Source organism: Dermochelys coriacea, chromosome 4, assembly GCF_009764565.3.
Source record: "Dermochelys coriacea isolate rDerCor1 chromosome 4, rDerCor1.pri.v4, whole genome shotgun sequence".
Classification (NCBI taxonomy): Eukaryota; Metazoa; Chordata; order Testudines; family Dermochelyidae; genus Dermochelys; species Dermochelys coriacea.
This window is the reverse complement of record NC_050071.1, coordinates 39113648-39132302: the sequence shown is the minus strand read 5'-3', so window position 1 is coordinate 39132302 and position 18655 is coordinate 39113648. Positions and strand designations below refer to the sequence as shown.

At 41.3% G+C, this 18655-nt stretch overlaps 1 protein-coding gene across 2 annotated transcripts; it reads right to left on the bottom strand.

Moving 5' to 3' along the window:
- Positions 1-1651: 1651 nt before the first annotated feature.
- On the bottom strand, positions 1652-6069 carry LOC119854798 (profilin-1-like). Of its 2 annotated transcripts, none has more exons than XM_043513652.1 (3): positions 6053-6069; positions 5901-5971; positions 1652-2310 (listed from the first exon to the last, which is right to left on the bottom strand). In XM_043513652.1, exon 3 carries the CDS (start codon positions 2270-2272, stop codon positions 1850-1852), a length of 423 nt encoding a protein of 140 aa, XP_043369587.1. In that variant the 5' UTR covers positions 2273-2310; positions 5901-5971; positions 6053-6069; the 3' UTR covers positions 1652-1849. The 2 variants fall into 2 exon arrangements, with proteins under 2 accessions (XP_043369587.1, XP_038255834.1); XM_038399906.2 differs by having other exon boundaries at positions 1652-2308; positions 5902-5974; positions 6053-6067.
- Positions 6070-18655: the final 12586 nt, after the last annotated feature.

Below are 18655 nucleotides of genomic sequence, written 5' to 3'. Positions count from 1 at the left end.
GACTGATCTTTTATTTAGGTGTATTTAGTGCATGTTCATAGGAGCCCATCTTAATTGTTCTCAACTGACCTGTCATCATCGTTTACTAGGGCTGACTGAAAAAAAAAAAAGTTTCCAGTTCTGCCAAAAAACCCACTTGAGATTCTTCTCCTACATTACGAGAAGAGGCCTTTTCACTTGATCCATTGAACAGTGACCCACCCCAGACCAGCCATGGATTGATAGTTTAGGCACACAGCTGACATACAGAAGAACGGCAAAGCAGATGTGTGAACATGGGGGAAACCGCTGTCCAAGATGTGTATCCTTACCACCAAGCTATTAGCCAATTGTGGGGGTGGGTGCAGGGGAGGATGTTGGTCTCTCAGTCCTCTCTCATTTGAGTAGAAGTTTCATTTTTGACCTGAGAAACCTTTCACTGAACATATATCAGTTTTGACAAAAGCTTCATTTTAGTTGACAATTTGATACTGTTTTTAGAGGTGCCTGAAAGAGCTCTACTATTTACTACTTCACTCTTCCACTCCCCCAAACATCAGTAATAATTTTAGTTGTCCTATTTCTATCTATTATTGCTAAAGACAAGTACTGGCCCAACAGATCCCTGTAGAACCTCAAGAAACTCACTGGATGATTCCCCTTTTCCAATTCCTTCATGATAATCTAGTATTAACGCTGCCAAATGGTATATGCTTATCTCCAATAGCATGAATGTGGAACGTCACAGAAGACTAGCCACCATTCAAAGAAAGGGAAATGTAAATATGAATTCTGTATGCATTTAAGTTTAAAATTAGAAATACCTGTATTTCTAGCAGCCCCAAAGTAATTTTTACTGAGAAAGGATTACTGTACTAGAATTTGCTGAAACTCAGGATTCCTGGCTTGTGAGAAACAGGATGTCAGCATTTGCATGTGTTCCTATTTAGCATTAACTTGGTCCTTCAGCTTTCTCTCAGACTGGAAATCCTAACAATTCCCCCCCGCCCAAAAAAAAAAAAACAAAACACCAGCCACTGATATCTGTCAACATGAGCAACCACAACAAAAAACCCACAAGGGACAGTTTGCTTAGCAGCTTCCTGGCCTGTCAGGGTCTGCAGCTCTGGGACAACTGTACCATTCAGGGTGCTCCAGGGCTGGGGATCCCAGAGCTTCCAGACAGCTGGCAGGGATGGCCTCACATCACACATTTCTACTCCATCCCAGGTCCTCCAGGCGCCTGACTGCACACCAGGAAGCCTGAACGCCCCAGGAGTCCAGGCTTGATCCAGAGTTCCCAGGGCTTCCAGGCTGCCTGCTGAAATACTGGGAGTCTAGATTTTGGAAGCCCTGCATTGGCAGGCCTGTTTGGAGCCATAGACCCTAGAAACCCCAGACAGCTGACATGGCAAGGCTGCTGTAGGTGTGGACCCTGGTGTTCCTGTCCAATGGGCAGTCCTGGCCCAGGATCACTGGAAGCCCAGACTCTCTAGAAGCCCATGAGGCAAGCTGAAAGGGAAGATAGACTTCTAATAGAACCTCCCTGCAATTTGACCCAAAATTTGCTGAACCCGATTCATTGTCTCAAGGCCTTAGATCCGAGAAACCGTTTGTGACCCCACTAGTTTGGGAACAGTGCTCATCTCTTCCCCTTTGTAAGAAGCCAACATAGAATTTAATAATTTTAATTTTTTATTTTTTTCCTATTCTCATATTACACAGTAGTTTTGAAAAGCCAACTGGTAAAGCAAGAGTTTGCAGCAGAAAGATCTATTCTTTCCTTTGTGCAAGATAAGGGTTGCAATCTTGAACATGGTCAGAGTAATCATTCTCTTCATCAGCAGAGCCACAATGGACAGCTGGAGTATCAATACCCTGCATTTCTTAAGTAGCAAGCCATCTCAAAACATTTCATGTTAACATTTCCTCCATGGATTCCTTCTTTGCCCATTAACACAACCAAAGTTCTGGCTGTTCGGGAGACTGTAATGTTGAAAGTGGGTTCTCCTTTAATGCTCTTTGTTCTCAGGTCCATGGTGAACTCTCCATCCATCATCAGATTGTCTCTGATTACTGAGCACTTCTGGCCTCCCAGTGTCAGTCCATTGACAAACAGCAGAGAGCGATCCTTCCCCAGTAACAGATTCATCTCCACAGGAGAGATGCCCACAAAGATCTTGCCAGGGACAGCAGCCCACACAGAAGGAACATCCTTGTAACCAACAATGGCAGCATCCTGGCATGTCCCATCAGCCATCAGGTGGTCAATGTAGGATTTCCAACTGGCCATGGCTCTCTTAAGTGTGGGTGAACAAGTGCGGTCTGTCTGAGAAGAAAGAAAGTGCATCAGTTTTGCCCACCATGCTTCTTTAGAAAAAGATCCCCATGTACTGATCCCAAAGTTGTCTTTCCTTACAAAAAACTTCCACGGGAAAGTAAAAGTGGTCAAGCTTGATCAAGCCAGTGGTCCTTCTAGTCCAGCATCCTATCCATCAGTCAGTACTAGCTATACAGAGGAAGAATCCCATAGTAGACTGTCACTTATGGGACATCTTCCTTTGAAGAGTTAATCCTGATGCCCTAGCCTGTGGGACCACTACCATGTATGTTATTCCTATCTCTCCCTCCCCTTACCTCACATCCAACTTATGTGCTACTCCCGTCACCTCTTCCTCCTTTAAGAGACTGTCTATGCAACTAAAACTCTTGTTCAGGCCCCATCTCTGTTATACAGAGGACTGCAGCTTCCCAATTCTCCATGACAATCATGCCTGGAGCCCCCTTCTGATCCATAGCAGACATCAGCCAAGACACTTTTTGCTGCCTAGTGTTCTGACCAGGTCACATTAACCTCAACTAGCTCCCCTTTTCCATCCCCATCAAATTTCAACTGGTCTTTGATTTCAAAGTCCTTCACAACTATGCCCCTCCTTATATATCATGTTGCCTCTACCCCATTCTGCAAGCTTTTAAAGCCCTTAAGCCTATTCACCTGTTCCCCCAAAAGTTTCCCAGCTCTTATTCCCCTCTTGAATGGATATAAAAGCCCTACCCTTTCCTTCAAATTCCTCAAGGCACACTTCTGATGCAACACCCAAAAGAAGTTTAACAATCTTGCAATCAATAGCTGGCAATGACAACAAGTGAGCCATGAAGTAGTAGAAATAGCTACATTATGTAACCAGATGCTCACACCTTTATTTCTAGATGTGGGAGGACAGGTACCTCAAATTTTCAAACAAGGGGATGGAGGGTTTTGGTGGGGGCAGGGGGATGTTTCAAGAAAATGTCCTCTCAGAGAATTTGATTAAATATTCAGTTGGTGCATCCTGTCTCAAGAGCATCTGCTCTCCAAATCAAGAACTGCATATTTCTATTTGTGTTTGTTCAGCACCCAGGAGAGTGGGCACTATTAAGAATCAGAGCTTTTGGAAGAAAGCCACCGCCACCAGTAGGTTCTAGCCATGTTCTCTCTTATCATACATGAGAGACACTAAACTTTCTAGCAATCTTATACTACAAGCAATAAGTTGGTAGATGTTACCAGAAGAGTCCAGTCTATGATCCTTGAAGTTTCAAGCAGTACTAAAGGTGGGTGCTATTTAAGATTTTATACAGCAGAGCAATCATTTTTCCCCAAGGAAAAATGAGTAGAAATTAACAAGTTGACAGCTGCTCCATTTAAGCAGTGATGCTTTAATGATAAGAAAGACAAACCCCTTTAAAGTAGTTTTCCCATGGGAAGACTATTTTTAGTATCTCAGTACATTAACTCAGCAAGCTGATTAATGAATTTGAGAAGTTTCCTCAGAAGCAATTTACTGTTCACAAATATGCAAGAAAAACAAAATAATTAATGTGTTTTACAAGACTCTATGGTTAGCTGACTATTCATTTCCTTTAGATAGCGTTACTACCTCTGTGCTATAAAATGAAAGATGGCCATTTGATGCCAGTTTTTTAAAAAAGTGTCTGGGCAAAATTATAACTACTCACATTAACAGTAATTCAGAAAAAAGCAACTGTTCATGAACACAATTCTTCATGATGTGGGAACCTCAGATGTACAGGGCTGCCCTGGGTAAGCCAATGTAAGTTTTAGTACAAGACTAAGCTATGTGGTCTCAGGTAAGTGTTACATTTACCTATAATAAAGATGCAACCTTAAAAATTTATTATTGAAGATATTCATTGAGTTATGACAACCCTACCAAGGAGATGTAGAGTACTGCAGCTTAATGAGGAACCATCATTAAAAAGCAGGTATGGTATTAGTGCCTTACTTGGTTTTCAGTATTACCAGTTAAAGTTTAAGCTCTATCCTGAAACTCATTCAGTTACAGGAGCCATTTCTGTCACTGTAAGAACTAAATAAAATCTTGTCAATGTCAATCCCTAGAGCCGGTGCTAGGCATAAGCAGACTAAGCAATTGCTTAGGGCCCCAAGCAGCTCAAGGGCCCCCCCCATTAATTTATTTAACAATTTCCTTAGGTATTTGTTTGGAGGGGAATATTCCTGCTTGGGGCTTCCAATGGGCTAGCACCAGCTCTGTCAGTCCCATCCCACAATAACTCCAACTATTTTTGATCATCAAGTGCCCTGAACAAAGACAGTCAATCACGTTAATATAAGTTGTACCATATAGATAGATATCCAGAGACTAGCAAGACATTAATTTGCACCTGTGGAGAGCAGCGTCAGTGTTGTTTTGGGTTTAAAAAAAAAAAACACACCACATTAATTTCTCAGAACTGCCAGAAAGCCAAAAGAGAAAAAAAAAGTCATTCTTTGCCCTACTCCTCATTAGTCCATCTTGGATTAGGAAATACTTCAGTGCTCTTTAGAGGGTTTCAAAGGTGAAGGAGGTATCCTTACCTGCTCTCTAGGGCACATGCAGGATGGGGAGAAGAGAAAAGATGACATATTGTGTGTCGGTACATGTACACCCTCTGCGTGTAAGGCATCTCCAAAGATCAGGGGGAGGGAAAAACCCCTACCATACTCCACAAACAAACTTAAAGCTTGTAGCAAGAGGCTCAGGAGTCTTGGACAGTCCCTGCTGAGAATGCCTTCAAGCTGCTTTTTTAATAGTTTTACTCTAGACATTCTCTTCTGATCATATTACTTTGACAACCATCCTCATTCTAATGCCACCTACCCCCCTTCCTTTCCTACCTCTTCTCCCCTGCCCTATCCCTCGTCTCCTCTCCCTTCTTTTTATTTAAAATATCTATTCCTAAACTACATACACAGCCAGAACAAAGAAATCGTAACACAGGATTTTTGTAAAACATCACTCTACTAGCATATTATTTTCCTTCCTATGCACTATCCTGTGAGCTCCCTCATATGGCTCACTGTTTTATGTTTTAGAAAAAAGCTAGACCTACAGCATCTCTCAGCCTTGCAGGCATATACATGGTGAATATGGTTGTGTGCAACTCAGCTGTTCCCATGTGATTTCTTTATATTATTGGTCATTAACACAGGTTATCAACTGCACAGGATGTTACCAGAAACTACTTGTCTCCTTTACTCCTGGTAAAACCTTAAAGGCTCAAAACATCTTCAGTCTTTTCTCAGACCCATGAGATCTAGAAACTTTCTCTCTTCTTAAAAAGAAAGCCATGATTAAATGGCCATCCCTCATAATACCATGAGACTTACAGTAAAATCAGCAGACAGCTTCCCTGGTATTTGTACCAGTGTCTGTTTAATTGATGGCAAGTACACCCAGGTAGACACCAAAAATTGTGTTTTATTCTAAATAAACTAGATCTGCAAATAGTTAAAGATGTTACTATGATGAAGTGACCAACAGTCCATAAGGGGGAAAAAAAAGTTAAAGAGGACCTAATAACCTGAGAGTAGTTGGTAGCTAATGTGATTTCTGTTAAAAGATTTTTGGTTTTTCTTACCTCTGCTACTAATCAGCAAACTTTCACGTTTCTTTCCCTGTTGAATGGTCTTCTTTCTCACACCAGGGTTCTGCTTTAAGAAAAAGTTGTTAAGCTTTATAGAAGTCTTTAAATGCGTCACTTCCTTTTCCTCACTTGTAAGAGGTCTTACCTGTACTAACACCAGAAAAAAAAGAAAAAGGAAAAAAAGAGGATAAAATGCTACTTAAACTATACCAGAATGCAAGCCTTTTAAAGAGGCTAAGCAGCACAGGTGTTAGGAGGCAGGGTTAACAAGCAGCATATTAGGACTTGATTTGATGCCAGGGACTATTTAGGGACAATTAGTTGGGGGGAAATCCTCATTAAAAACAACAAACAAACAAAATCAACCAAACAAAAAAAGCCCAAACAAACTAAGAAAAAAAGAAAAAAAAAAGGAAGCTTGTACTACTGAATGTTCATTTTAGATTTGCAGAATTCACTTTATAGTTAAGGTTTGAACTGATTTTCAATCATAAGCATAATTTTAGCTTTCCCTCTAAAATACACATAAAATATCATGTTAGCCTCAGAAATTTACTAAATTTAGATGAGGGGCAGAGGTAGAATTGTTCTACCAATCTGAAGTGAACTAAATAGTTCTTGAATTAGGACAATTTGAAAATATGCATGTTGAAGAGGGCTTCAACCTTTTTCTAACATTTTTTCCACTTCCTACCAATAATAAAATAAAACAAAATAATAATAAATAATAATCCATGAAAAGGGAAAGAGATAAAGCCTATTTCACTGTATTTCTCTAGTGGAGATCTAATATCCTTACCCATAACTTTATACAATTAATTCTCATTTCAGAAGTTATTATATGTCCCAGGCAATAGCAGGCCAGGTTACTTATTTTGTTATGGATGGAACATTTTGCAGGTATTCTTGGTGATACTATATTTAAGATAGGTTTCAGAGTAGCAGCCGTGTTAGTCTGTATTTGCAAAAAGAAAAGGAGTACTTGTGGCACCTTAGAGACTAACAAATTTATTAGAGCATAAGCTTTCGTGAGCTACAGCTCACTTCATCGGCATCCTTAGTCTCTAAGGTGCCACAAGTACTCCTTTTATATTTAAGATACTATATTGCATTGAAATTTGCACTTAAAGTGGAATTGTAATCCCTGTGCCTGGTGTCAAGTATCAGGGGATAGCAGTGTTAGTCTGTATCCACAAAAACATCTGAAAAAGTGTTTTTTTTTTTACCCAGGAAAGTTTATGCCCCAAATAAATCTGTTAGTCTTTAAAGTGCCACCAGGACTCCTTGTTGTTTTTATAATCCCTCTGTTCCACCCTTTAATGATTTCAGGGATGTGATGGGTAATGGGGGTGAAGAGAGAGGCAGAGCGAGTGCGGGCGCTTGTGGAGATAACTGGAAAGAGGCTGAGAGAGGATACCTAGGAGATCATGGCTGAGAAGAGGTTTCTGGGCTGGGGGTCTAGGGTAGGGGGAGCCAGGTTACGAAGGAAGCCTACGGTTCAGGGAACCCAATGGTTTTACTTTGAGAAATTGACCTTTGGAGGGCTCACTACTGTTGCATGGCAGCACTAGGTTGGAGATCAAAGGCAGCAGAACAGGAACAGTAGAGCAGCGTTCCCTTAAAAGCGGCTTACCAGGTGACAAAGCATTGCTACAGCAAGAGGGACAAAAGTTCAGGCTGCCCCAAGCACACCAAAGTGGCTGTAGCCCCACGCTCTCTCAAACAGAGGCGGCGCTGTTTATCCTTTCCCCCACCCTGCCAGCGCGGTGGGTCTGGCTGAGCTCTACTGTATTGATATTATGGGCCTGCAGGTGCGGCTGCTACCCGCCCTAAAGGCCGCTCCAGGGCTTGCGGAGAGGGGGAGGGGCTGCTCTCTGGCGGTGCGGAGCCGGAGCCCGTGTAAACGGCGCGGCAGCCGCGGCTCGCCCCCCTCCCGCCCCGGCACAAGGGAAGCGGGGAGACAGGTGAGCTGGGGGAGTGGGCGCCCCCGCGCTGGGGGCGGACGGAGCAGCCTGCTGGAGAGGGAGCTGGGCAGCGGTAGGGGGCAGCGTCCTGGGAGGGGAGCGCGGTGCAAAAGGTTGAGCCCATCGCAGGGAACAGGCCGCGCTCCGGTGTGGGAGCTGCGCAGGGGCCGCCCCCTGGGCGGGAGACCGCTGAAGCAGGGCAGGGGGTGGTGCGAAGACGGAGGAGCTGCAGTGAGGCCCCTGGGTGGGGGTTGCCCAGGAGCACGGGCAGGGGAAGGTGTGGAGGGAAGGGTCTTTCCTCCCAGGAATAAGAAGTAAAAGGGAGGACGGGCCCCCCACCTGTGTGTTTCTTGTAGGTTTCAGATTGATCACAGCCATTCTACTTTATTACTCATATTCTTGCAAAGTAGCGCATTTCTAGGTCCTTGTGTTAGTAACCTGTTCGGGGAGCAGCACCACTGTTTTTATTTTTTTCTAGGCTGCGGGATGCCCGCTATGACCAAGTTTGAAACCGGCCCCTGCCTTAGAAGACTGGGCACACGATGGCGGAGCTGGCAAGAAGCTAATACCAACATGGCTGCAACGTGGTCAAGCCACTGTTTTTGGTGAGGGAATACGGAGTGGCGTGTGCTTTAACTTTACACACTCTGAGTAGTTCCACTCACTTTGATGGTACTGCTCACAGCTGTAAAGTTAAGGGGTTTTGTGGGATTAAGGCCTTAATCAGAGACTATTGAGAAATGGGCAATAGTATTGGAGATTAGAATATCAAAACCTGCGTTTTCTAGCATAAGGCCAGGCTGTTGGTAATCTAGATTTCTACAAGTGGTTTTTAAGATATTAAAAGGTGATAAGTTCAAATGCAAGGGTTTTTGTTGTTTGTTTTTTAATCAGAATATTAAAGGGTCTGCTTAAAATAAATCAGTTAAAATATAAATCCTTATATCCACAACACTTTATTTGAGGAATGAAATGATAAATCACTTGTTTATACCTTTTGGATAAAAATCTATCCAATTTGTCAAAAATTTTTAGCAGCGTGCGTTATGAATGAAGAAAAGTGAACCTGCTGTCATGTAAATCCATGAGATGGATTTGAATTGGTTTTTAGAAATTGGTGGCTTCAGAAATGTTTGGGGTTGTTGTTTCCTTTTTTTCCTTTCAAGTTCCATTTTGCAGCAATGTGTTGGTTAGTAGTGAGCTGCCCAGCCCCAGAAGCTGATTAAATATCTGGGCTGCAGAGTCTGCTTTTCTCAGGATTACTTAGCCATGGTGCCACAATGGAGAAAATCACTTGCGTTCTTGTGTTAATCTATGAAATCTGTCTCTTTGAATTGTGCAACATAAAGATGGGTGGATAGAAAGCTGGCTAGATTGTCGGGTTCAACGGGTAGTGATCAACGGCTGGATGTTTAGTTGGCAGCCAGTATCAAGTGGAGTGCCCCAGGGGTTAGTCATGGGGCCAGTTTTGTTCAACATCTTTATTTATGTTCTGGATGATGGGATAGACTGCACTCTCAGCAAGTTTGCGGATGACACTAAGCTGGGGGGAGAGGTAGCTATGCTGTAGGGTAAGAATAGGGTCCAGAGTGACCTAGACAAATTGGAGGATTGGACCAATAGAAATCTGATGAGGTTCAACAAGGACAAGTGCAGAGTCCTGCACTTAAGATGTAAGAATCCCATGCACCGCTACATGCTGGGGACCGACTGGCTAAGCAGTAGTTCTGCAGAAAGGGATCTGGGGATTACAGGGAACGAGAAGCTGGATATGAGTCAGCAGTGTGCCATTGTTGCCCAGAAGGCGAACAGCATACTGGGCTGAATTAGTAGGAGCATTGCTATCAGATCTAGGGAAGTGATTATTCCCCTCTATTTGGCACTGGTGAGGCAACATCTGGAGTATTGCGTCCAGTTTTGGTCCCTCCACTACAGAAGGGATGTGGACAAATTGGAGAGAGTCCAGCGAAGGGCAATGAAAACGATTAGGGGGCTGGAGCACATGACTTGCAAGAAGAGGCTGAGGGGACTGGGCTGGTTTAGTCTGCAGAAGAGAACAGTGAGGGGGGGATTTGATAGCAGCCTTCAACTACCTGAAGGGAGGTTCCAAAGAGGATGGAGCTTGGCTGTTCTCAGTGGTGGCAGATGACTGAACAAGGAGCAATGGTTTCAAGTTGCAGTGGGGGAGGTCTAGGCTGGATATTGGAAAACACTCTTTCACCAGGAGCGTGGTGAAGCACTGGAATAGGTTACCTAGGGAGCTGGTGGAATCTCCATCCTTAGAGGTTTTTAAGGCCCGACTTGACACAACCCTGGCTGGGATGATTTAGTTGGGGTTGGTCCTGCTTTGAGAAGGGGATTGGACGAGATGACCTCCTGAGGTGTCTTCCCACCCTAATCTTCTGTGATTCCATGATTTTTATATCACCTGCCTACTCAGTTAAGTACTTTTCTCCTTTGAGCCTATTTAGTTAAATTACAGGTTTCAGAGTAGCAGCCGTGTTAGTCTGTATTCGCAAAAAGAAAAGGAGTACTTGTGGCACCTTAGAGACTAACAAATTTATTAGAGCATAAGCTTTCGTGAGCTACAGCTCACTTCATCGGATGCATCCGATGAAGTGAGCTGTAGCTCACGAAAGCTTATGCTCTAATAAATTTGTTAGTCTCTAAGGTGCCACAAGTACTCCTTTTCTTTTAGTTAAATTGACTTTGCATAATGAAATTTTATACTTTCATTGCTGTGGAAATGAACAGAAAAACATATTTCAGAAGCCTTATAACATGCAACCCTTTTCATTGTCTGTTACAAACGCTATCTTTGAAAAGGTATAAATAGCTGAGTAAATGTCAGCTAAACATTTATCAGTTGTAAGGGATAGATCTAAATGATTTACTAATATCACATCCTGAATAATAACAATACTTTACAATTTAAGAGCAGCTCTCATTCAGAGGATCCAAAAAAATATTGAGCTAACAATCTGGAAGGAAGGAAGGAAGGCCCAGATCCTCAAAGGTATTTGGGTATCTAACTCTCATTGATTTCAGGATTTGGAGTGAAGTGTTTATGATGTATGTATTACAGATGTGTAAACTGGAAGGAAGAGGTGATTTGGCTGAGGGTTTTGTAGCCCTGATCCTGCCAACACAAATGTGCTTTAACTTTACCCATGTGAGTAGTCCCATGAAGTCAAACATACTTGATGTGGTGTTCTATCCCTATCCCATTGTCAGTGGGACTGACCAGTGGGAATGCAGTATAGAAAAGGGTGAGTCTGGAAAGTCAGGCCCCAATCCTGAATTGAAGACCCTCCAGGCACATGCCTTCATGGAACCCCAGTGAAATCAGTGGGTCTTTAAGCTAATGCATCCTGTACTTCCATGCTGTCACAGTTCTCCATATAGGATCAAGAACCTAGTAGGAATCGCAGCCCTGTGGCGTTTGAGACATTCCCACAGGCAGCCTCTATCTCTGTGCTCCTATTCTCTCACCAGAAACAGAGGCTTGGCAAGGTTACAACCATTTTGGTAAAAAGAAAAGGAGTACTTGTGGCACCTTAGAGACTAACAAATTTATTAGAGCATAAGCTTTCGTGAGCTACCAGCTTCTTGTTACTACCTACACTTTATGGCTATTCTTCGAGGGCAGGGGTTCTCAAACGTTGTCACAGTTTGCCTCCCTAAGCTAAGTGAATCAGAAAGAGAGAGAGAGAGGTTATGGTGTCTCCCGGGGAAGAAATAAGAGGGAAACCCAGACAAGGACCAGGAAGGAGCAGGACAAGAGGACATAGGAGCAACAGACAGAGGAATTGGTTCTGGAGAAGGCGAAGAGGGGAAAGAGAGCAGAAAAGAAATAAAAATACTAAAACAGAATGAGAAAACAATAGAATAGATTAAAGAAAGCAAAATGAAAGTAAATTAAATTACTAGTACCTACGCAAGCTTAATTTGGCCCTCTTTTTGTATAAGTATGTATTATGATACAGTCTTTAATTAGCTGATCATATACTACTTATTTTCCTCAGGACTAGAGCTGACTGGAATTTTTTTGTTGAAATAATTTCTCAATGAGAAATGCTGTTTATGTCAAAATTAAGGTTAGCAATGTTGATTTCAACAAAATTTAATTCAGAAAAAAATGAAATACTTGAATATCAAACTATCCCTTTCAACATTTTCAGGATGTAACATCTCATTTTTTCCCTTTGAAACAACTTTTCAAAACAAATAATTGGTTTTATATATACTTTTTTGAAGCTTAAAAATTCAAAATCAGAAAAAAAAATTTAAATTGTATTAAAATATTTTGATCAACCCAGAACAATTTTTTTTAATTTAATTTTCTGGGAAATTTTGAAGTGTTTTGTTTTCATTACATTTTGAAATGGGAAAAGAAGTTGAAAATAAAATCCAGTTCTCACCCTACTGTAATGAGGACCCTTTCTTTATTCAGTGCACAGAATAGACCTACTCTGGGGAGATTTCAGAGTAGCAGCCGTGTTAGTCTGTATTCGCAAAAAGAAAAGGAGTACTTGTGGCACCTTAGAGACTAACAAATTTATTAGAGCATAAGCTTTCGTGAGCTACAGCTCACTTCATCGGATGCATTCCGATGAAGTGAGCTGTAGCTCACGAAAGCTTATGCTCTAATAAATTTGTTAGTCTCTAAGGTGCCACAAGTACTCTGGGGAGAATCAGTGTTGTCAGAAGGATCCCCTACTCATTTGTTGCAAAAGTTGAAAGGCATTTAATGAATGAGGCAGGATTGCAGGAAGAGAAAGGATGGTCTCATGTTATATTAGTTGAATGCTTCCCTGGAAATTGGACTTGGCCACAGAATTGTGATGTTGGGCAAGTTGCTTAAACCAAATTTTTCACAGATGGCTATTAATTTTTGGTTCATGTTTTGGGTACGCAGCCTTCCGGTGACAACAGGGGTGTTGTGGAAATAAATTTACTAATATGTGTGAAGTATTCAAATACTATAGTGATGAGCACCATAGAAATGCCCATGAGGAAATCTGCCTTAAGGTCAGGGTTTGAATTTTATTTAGTAAATAAGGCATGAGTCCACACAATGAACTAAGGAGAAAAAAATTGGGCATCATCTGTACACTGGATTAGTTAGGGGTCCTGTAATAAAAATAGTATGTCATCATGTAATTAAAGGCTGTAGCATAATGCATATGCACAAAGGGGCTGAAATAAGATTGCACATGCAAACTTAATAGTGGCATTTCCTAACTTTTCACTGCTTCCCTTTGCAACTGTAACGCTCTTTTAACATATTTTAGTGTACATAATTTACTAGGCTTTTAAAAAAAGCAACTGAAAATATGGAAATTCCACCATGTAACACCTTGCTGACATCCACAAGGGTATCAGCAAGGTTAGAACCTTTAGCTCCATCACCCAGAACTCTGCCACTTGATCTAACAAAGTAACGTGGCATAGGAAGGATTTAAGTTATTTTAAGAGAATGAGTAGCTTTTGGGATTTTTACACAGTGTAGGCCCTATCCAGAAGGTGTAGTACAGGAAAAAATGCAAAGATGCTTGTTGAAAAATTTTCAAATGGCAATCGATGTTGGCTTCATTAGAAGAGTGTTTGCAGGGATGGGCATCTTGATGGTGTATAAGTGATGAAAGATAGTGTGACGATAGGCCATGAAGACCCATAAAAAAGTAAGAGTTTGTCCTTTATGATGATTTTCAGTAGGTAAATATGAATTGGTAACAGCAACATTCATTGAGGAAGATACCAGCCTGGCTTGATTTTACAACTCTTACTCATGACAGTAATTCATTGAATTAATGTGTGAGTAAAGACTGCAGGATCAGATCCTAGGAGTCATAGTCTGAACTTCAGACCTTCCAATCTGACTTGTAGATCCATCAAGCAATATTGAATATGCATGACTATGATTTATACCAGCATCTGCAGTTTACCAGCATCTATACATTGTACCCATGTGCCAGAAATACCCAAAAACAATCAAGATGTCCCCCGATATTGCTAAACTAAACCATGCATCCTATCGAGACAAGCTACAAAGTGCACTAGAAACCAATCTTCGTGATAACCCTGTTTCATGGGAGGAATTCAGAGATACAGTACAAAAAACTGCAACTGATGTCCTCGGATGGAAGAAAAAGGCTCACCATGACTGGTTTGATGAAAATGATGAGGAAATCCCAGTACACTTGAAAGAAAAAAATGAGGCTTTCCAAATCTGGCAAAATGATATTCAGTCTACCTCAGAGAGAGACCGATTCAAACACCTGCAAAGCAAGGCACAAAGACAACTACGCTTAATACAAGAGAAATGGTGGGAGAAGGTATCAGAAGACATTCAAATGTATTCAGAAACAAATGAAACAAAGAGGTTCTTTGATTCCTTGATGTTAGTCTATGGACCTTCAAAGTTGGGCACAGGTTCACTCATGATGGCTGATGGCAGGACAGTCATCAAAAACAAACATCTCATGGAACAGAGATGGGTGAACATTTCAGCCACGTACTGAATGGACCATCCTCAATTGAAACAAGTGCTATTAATCAGATACCTCAAAAGTCTATTCAGCACCACCTTGACTTGTCCCTCTCACTTGAAGAAATAGAAAAGGCAATCATTACGACGAGCTCAGGAAAGACCTCGGGCAGAGATGGAATGCTGGCAGAAATATATAAATCTGCAGGTCCAAAGGTGGTAAAAGCACTCCAGAAGATTCTTAATGCTGTCTGGGACGAAGAAGAAATGCCACAGGATTTCAAAGATGCCACAATTATTCCTTTATTTAAAAATAAAGGCAGTAAAATGGTCTGTGATAACTACTGTGGGATCTCGCTCCTATCTGTCACTGGGAAAAATCTTTGTTCATGTCCTCCTGAACTGTCTGATTTCATCTGTCTCAAAAGCTAATCTACCTGAGACTCGGTGTGGATTCAGATCTGGTTGTAGCACCATAGACATGATTTTTAGTATCCAGCAAATACAAGAAAAAAGTATCGAATAAAACATGGATCTTTTTAGTGTCTTCATTGATCTGACAAAAGCATTTGATACAGTCAATAGAGAAGGATTACGGATGATCATCAGCAAACTTGGTTGCCCACCAAAACTGGTAAAGATCATTCGTTTATTTCATGAGGGGATGCAAGGTCAGATACTTTTTAATAGAGATTTCACTGACTCCTTTCCCGTTTCAAGTGGAGTCAAACAAGGCTGTATGCTTGCCCCGGTACCGTTCAACCTCTTCTTCACCCAAGTTCTCAACCATGCTATAAATGGGCTCAACAGAGGCATGTACATCAGATACAGAGACGATGGCTCAGTCTTCAATCTTATAAGGCTTAAAGCAAAAACAAAAGTATCAGAACTACTAAGAGAAGCATTCTTTGCAGATGATTGTGCCCTCCTAGTGCACTCACAGGGAGATCTCCAGTGCATCATAGATCACTTCATTGAAGCATCAAAATTGTTTGGCCTTACAATCAGTCTAGAGAAAACAGTGACGTTGCAACAGTAGCATATTCTATTTCGGTGGTAACCAAACATGTTCCACTGCTTGTGCAGGGAAAGCCCCTTGCGGGCCTGCCGGTTTGTTTACCTGCTGCATCCGCAGGTTTGGCTGATCGCAGCTCCCACTGGCCACGGTTCGCTGCTCCAGGCCAATGGGAGCTGCTGGAAGTGGCATGGGCCGAGGGATGTACTGGCTGCTGCTTCTAGCAGTTCCCATTGGCCTGGAGCAGCGAACTGTGGCCAGTGGGAGCCGTGATCAGCCAAACCTGGCAGGTAAACCGGCAGGCCCGCCAGGGCTTTCCCTGCACAAGCAGTGCAACAATTTTGGTTACCACTGAAATAAAATATGCTATTGTTTGAATAGTCTTATATTTTTCAGTGGTGGTGTTTTAAAAGTTGTAAACTTTGGAGCAGTGTGCAGCATCTGAAACTACTGATTTCTAAAGAATGTAATTTCCAGTACTTTCATACAAAAATGCCATTGAATGTTTAATTACATATAGTGGTTATATGCACAAAGGATGCGTTTCTGATTTACAAAAGCTAAACATACACAAACAATAGAAAGAAGCTCAACACCTCAGGGAATGTGAAATCTGGCAAGCTTGAACCTTCCATTATAAAGTTCCTTTAGCATTCAAGGAAAGAAATTAAATGATTTACTCATCAGTATTCTCATATTCCCTCTCCCACCAAATTCTGTTATGAAATTGTGCCTCTTTAAAAGAGATCAGTAAAATTGTTTGTTTGACTAATGAACATTGTCATCATCAAGCAAGAATCCTACTCATTTTCTTACTTACATAAGAATCCTTATCTTTAACTTTCCTGTAACCCATGAATTGATCTGGGAAGCCCAAATCAAATAGTTTTACCTGACCTCTCTTCCTCTCTTATGTCATGTTCATTTTGCCATGAGAGGGAGGTTGACTTCTGTGATTGGCCTGGACTTCCAGTGGTCGTTGGCACTGAAACTCGCATAGCCCATCTGCATTGTGGCAAGGGTTAAAATTAGCTATCACTGGGAGAAGGAACCATTCTTGATGGTGTCCTGAAGTACTGCCCACCCACTAGCTTGCAGAGGGATCTTTTTTTTTTTCCTGTGTGAACATAAACAGAGCTTTTATGCAGTTTTGTGTAGTAATTACTGTAGAGGCCTCAAGATCATTCAAACTAATCTTCAACTCATACCCAGGGTTAAACTGATAACCAGATTTGGGTTGGAAAGAAACCCACATAGACTAAACTATATTTTTCCCTGCCTTTCCTTGGAGCAACCTTCTGATAATTTTTGGAGTACAAAGTGTTGAAGATGTTGGGGACACCGGGCATGGCCACTAGGTAACTCAAGGGGATGGAAGACCATGAGTGTCGATGAAGCCCCCTCGCTCTAGGCCCAGATGCCCCCCCCTTTCCATTTCTGCCTGGAGATACTCACAGCCTTCACGCTGAGAAATTTGCAACAGTGTATTGCAGGCACAGACTGGCTGGAGCAAGATTAGGTCAAGCAGGACAGGATTGTTAGATAGTGCTGAACAAACAACTCCATATATGGGGGAATAGATAAGAGGAAAAAGGGAAACTGGCCGGTAAACCGGATTGGCTATATGGATACTTAGGGCAGCTTGCTATTGGATAAGTATGCTAAAGAATGAATGTATAAAATATGTGTAACTGCTTGCACTGATGTGCAGGATTTGAGATTGTTGTCTCTCTGTACCGCTTGAAGCTTCAAATAAACTTTTCTACTTCTCCACCCCATTGTGATTATTGGGTGGCGCACACCGGGCAACAAATCCAGCTGTTGCCTGCCTTGGGCATTTTGTGCCAGCAACAAAGACTTTGTGCATAAGCGAGGGGCACAAATTTGCAGACAGGCCGGTGGCAGCCCTAAGTAGAAATGTTATGTAGGTATGTACACAGGCAGTTATACATTTTCCTTTCATGGTGCAATTGAGCTGTTAATCCCGGTGTGTTCATTATTGTCAGAACTTGACACATGGCAATCTCTCTCTAGCAGTAGAAGCTGACTGTCAGGAGGGATTGTTTGTGTTTGTCCAGAAGCTAGTACAATGCTAAACTCTCTGGGCAAAATAAATCCTCCATCATCATGATCAACACAGACTGGATAATAAAAAGGATGATTTCCTATAATTTTATAATAGTAAGTGATTCTATATTTAGTTTCTCAGATAGGATCCTTATTTGGCAAGGCACTTAAGCTCATTCATAACTTCAAGCACAGGGATAGTCTTATTAACTTTTAATAGTACTGTTCATATGCTTAAAGTTGTATGCTTAACTGCTTCACTGAAAAAAGGCTTAAATCTGACAAGCTAAAAATTACAATTCTTGCTCTCAGAGAAGTTTCCTCCATGGCTACTTGCTTTCAACTACTTTGCGAATCTTTGTCTTGTTAAGCGTTCAAAAAAGTATTGCTTTTACGATTCATGCAAAACTGGTACAATTTTTGAAGTGTCATGGTGGGAGGTGTCTGCTGATAAGTCAAATTATTCAGATGAAAATCAAGTAATTGATTTTATTTTTTTTCCAGAACTGAATGAAATTTATTTTTATTCAGTTGATTTTTTGCATTGAAACTCTGATCTGGAATGTGGCATGTTTCTCTTTCTTGCTGAATAACCTGATACAATGATTTTGAATTTAACTGTCAAAAATAGATGCCACTTAGTTTTCTACTGATATTTGTTTTAAAATGCTAGCAAGCAATACTGTTGTATTTACTTATATCAGTAGAGTCTTAATTTGTCGTATTTTCACTTAATAATTTGGTGACTAGAAAAGAAATGTTGACTTATTTCCTTATTGATATTCGTGTGTTAGTTAAATAAACTCTCCAGATCATGTAATTTTATGGGAGCTCCACCTTCATTTTATAGGCCTCTGTTTTTTGTTTTGTTTTGTTCTCCATTCACATCTAATTGAACTGGAATCTGATTAAAAATAGTTTCACCTTAGTGTGTGTTAAGTCTTATAGGCTGAAATAAAATTATTATTGTAGTTGTCCTTATAATAGGTACTAATTACTTCAGGTTTCTAAGAGCTTTGACCGTGATTTAAAGCCATTGACCGTCCATGGGAATCTTCCAGTGATTCTCATGGACTTTAGATCAGGCCTTTGGAAACAAGTTTATTTAATTTATTTGTTGTTTTAATTATTGACTTTTTTATTATTGACAATTCATAGAATATACGTGTCAGGTTTTTTTAGTCAGTATTTGATTTTTAACACTTTGAAACT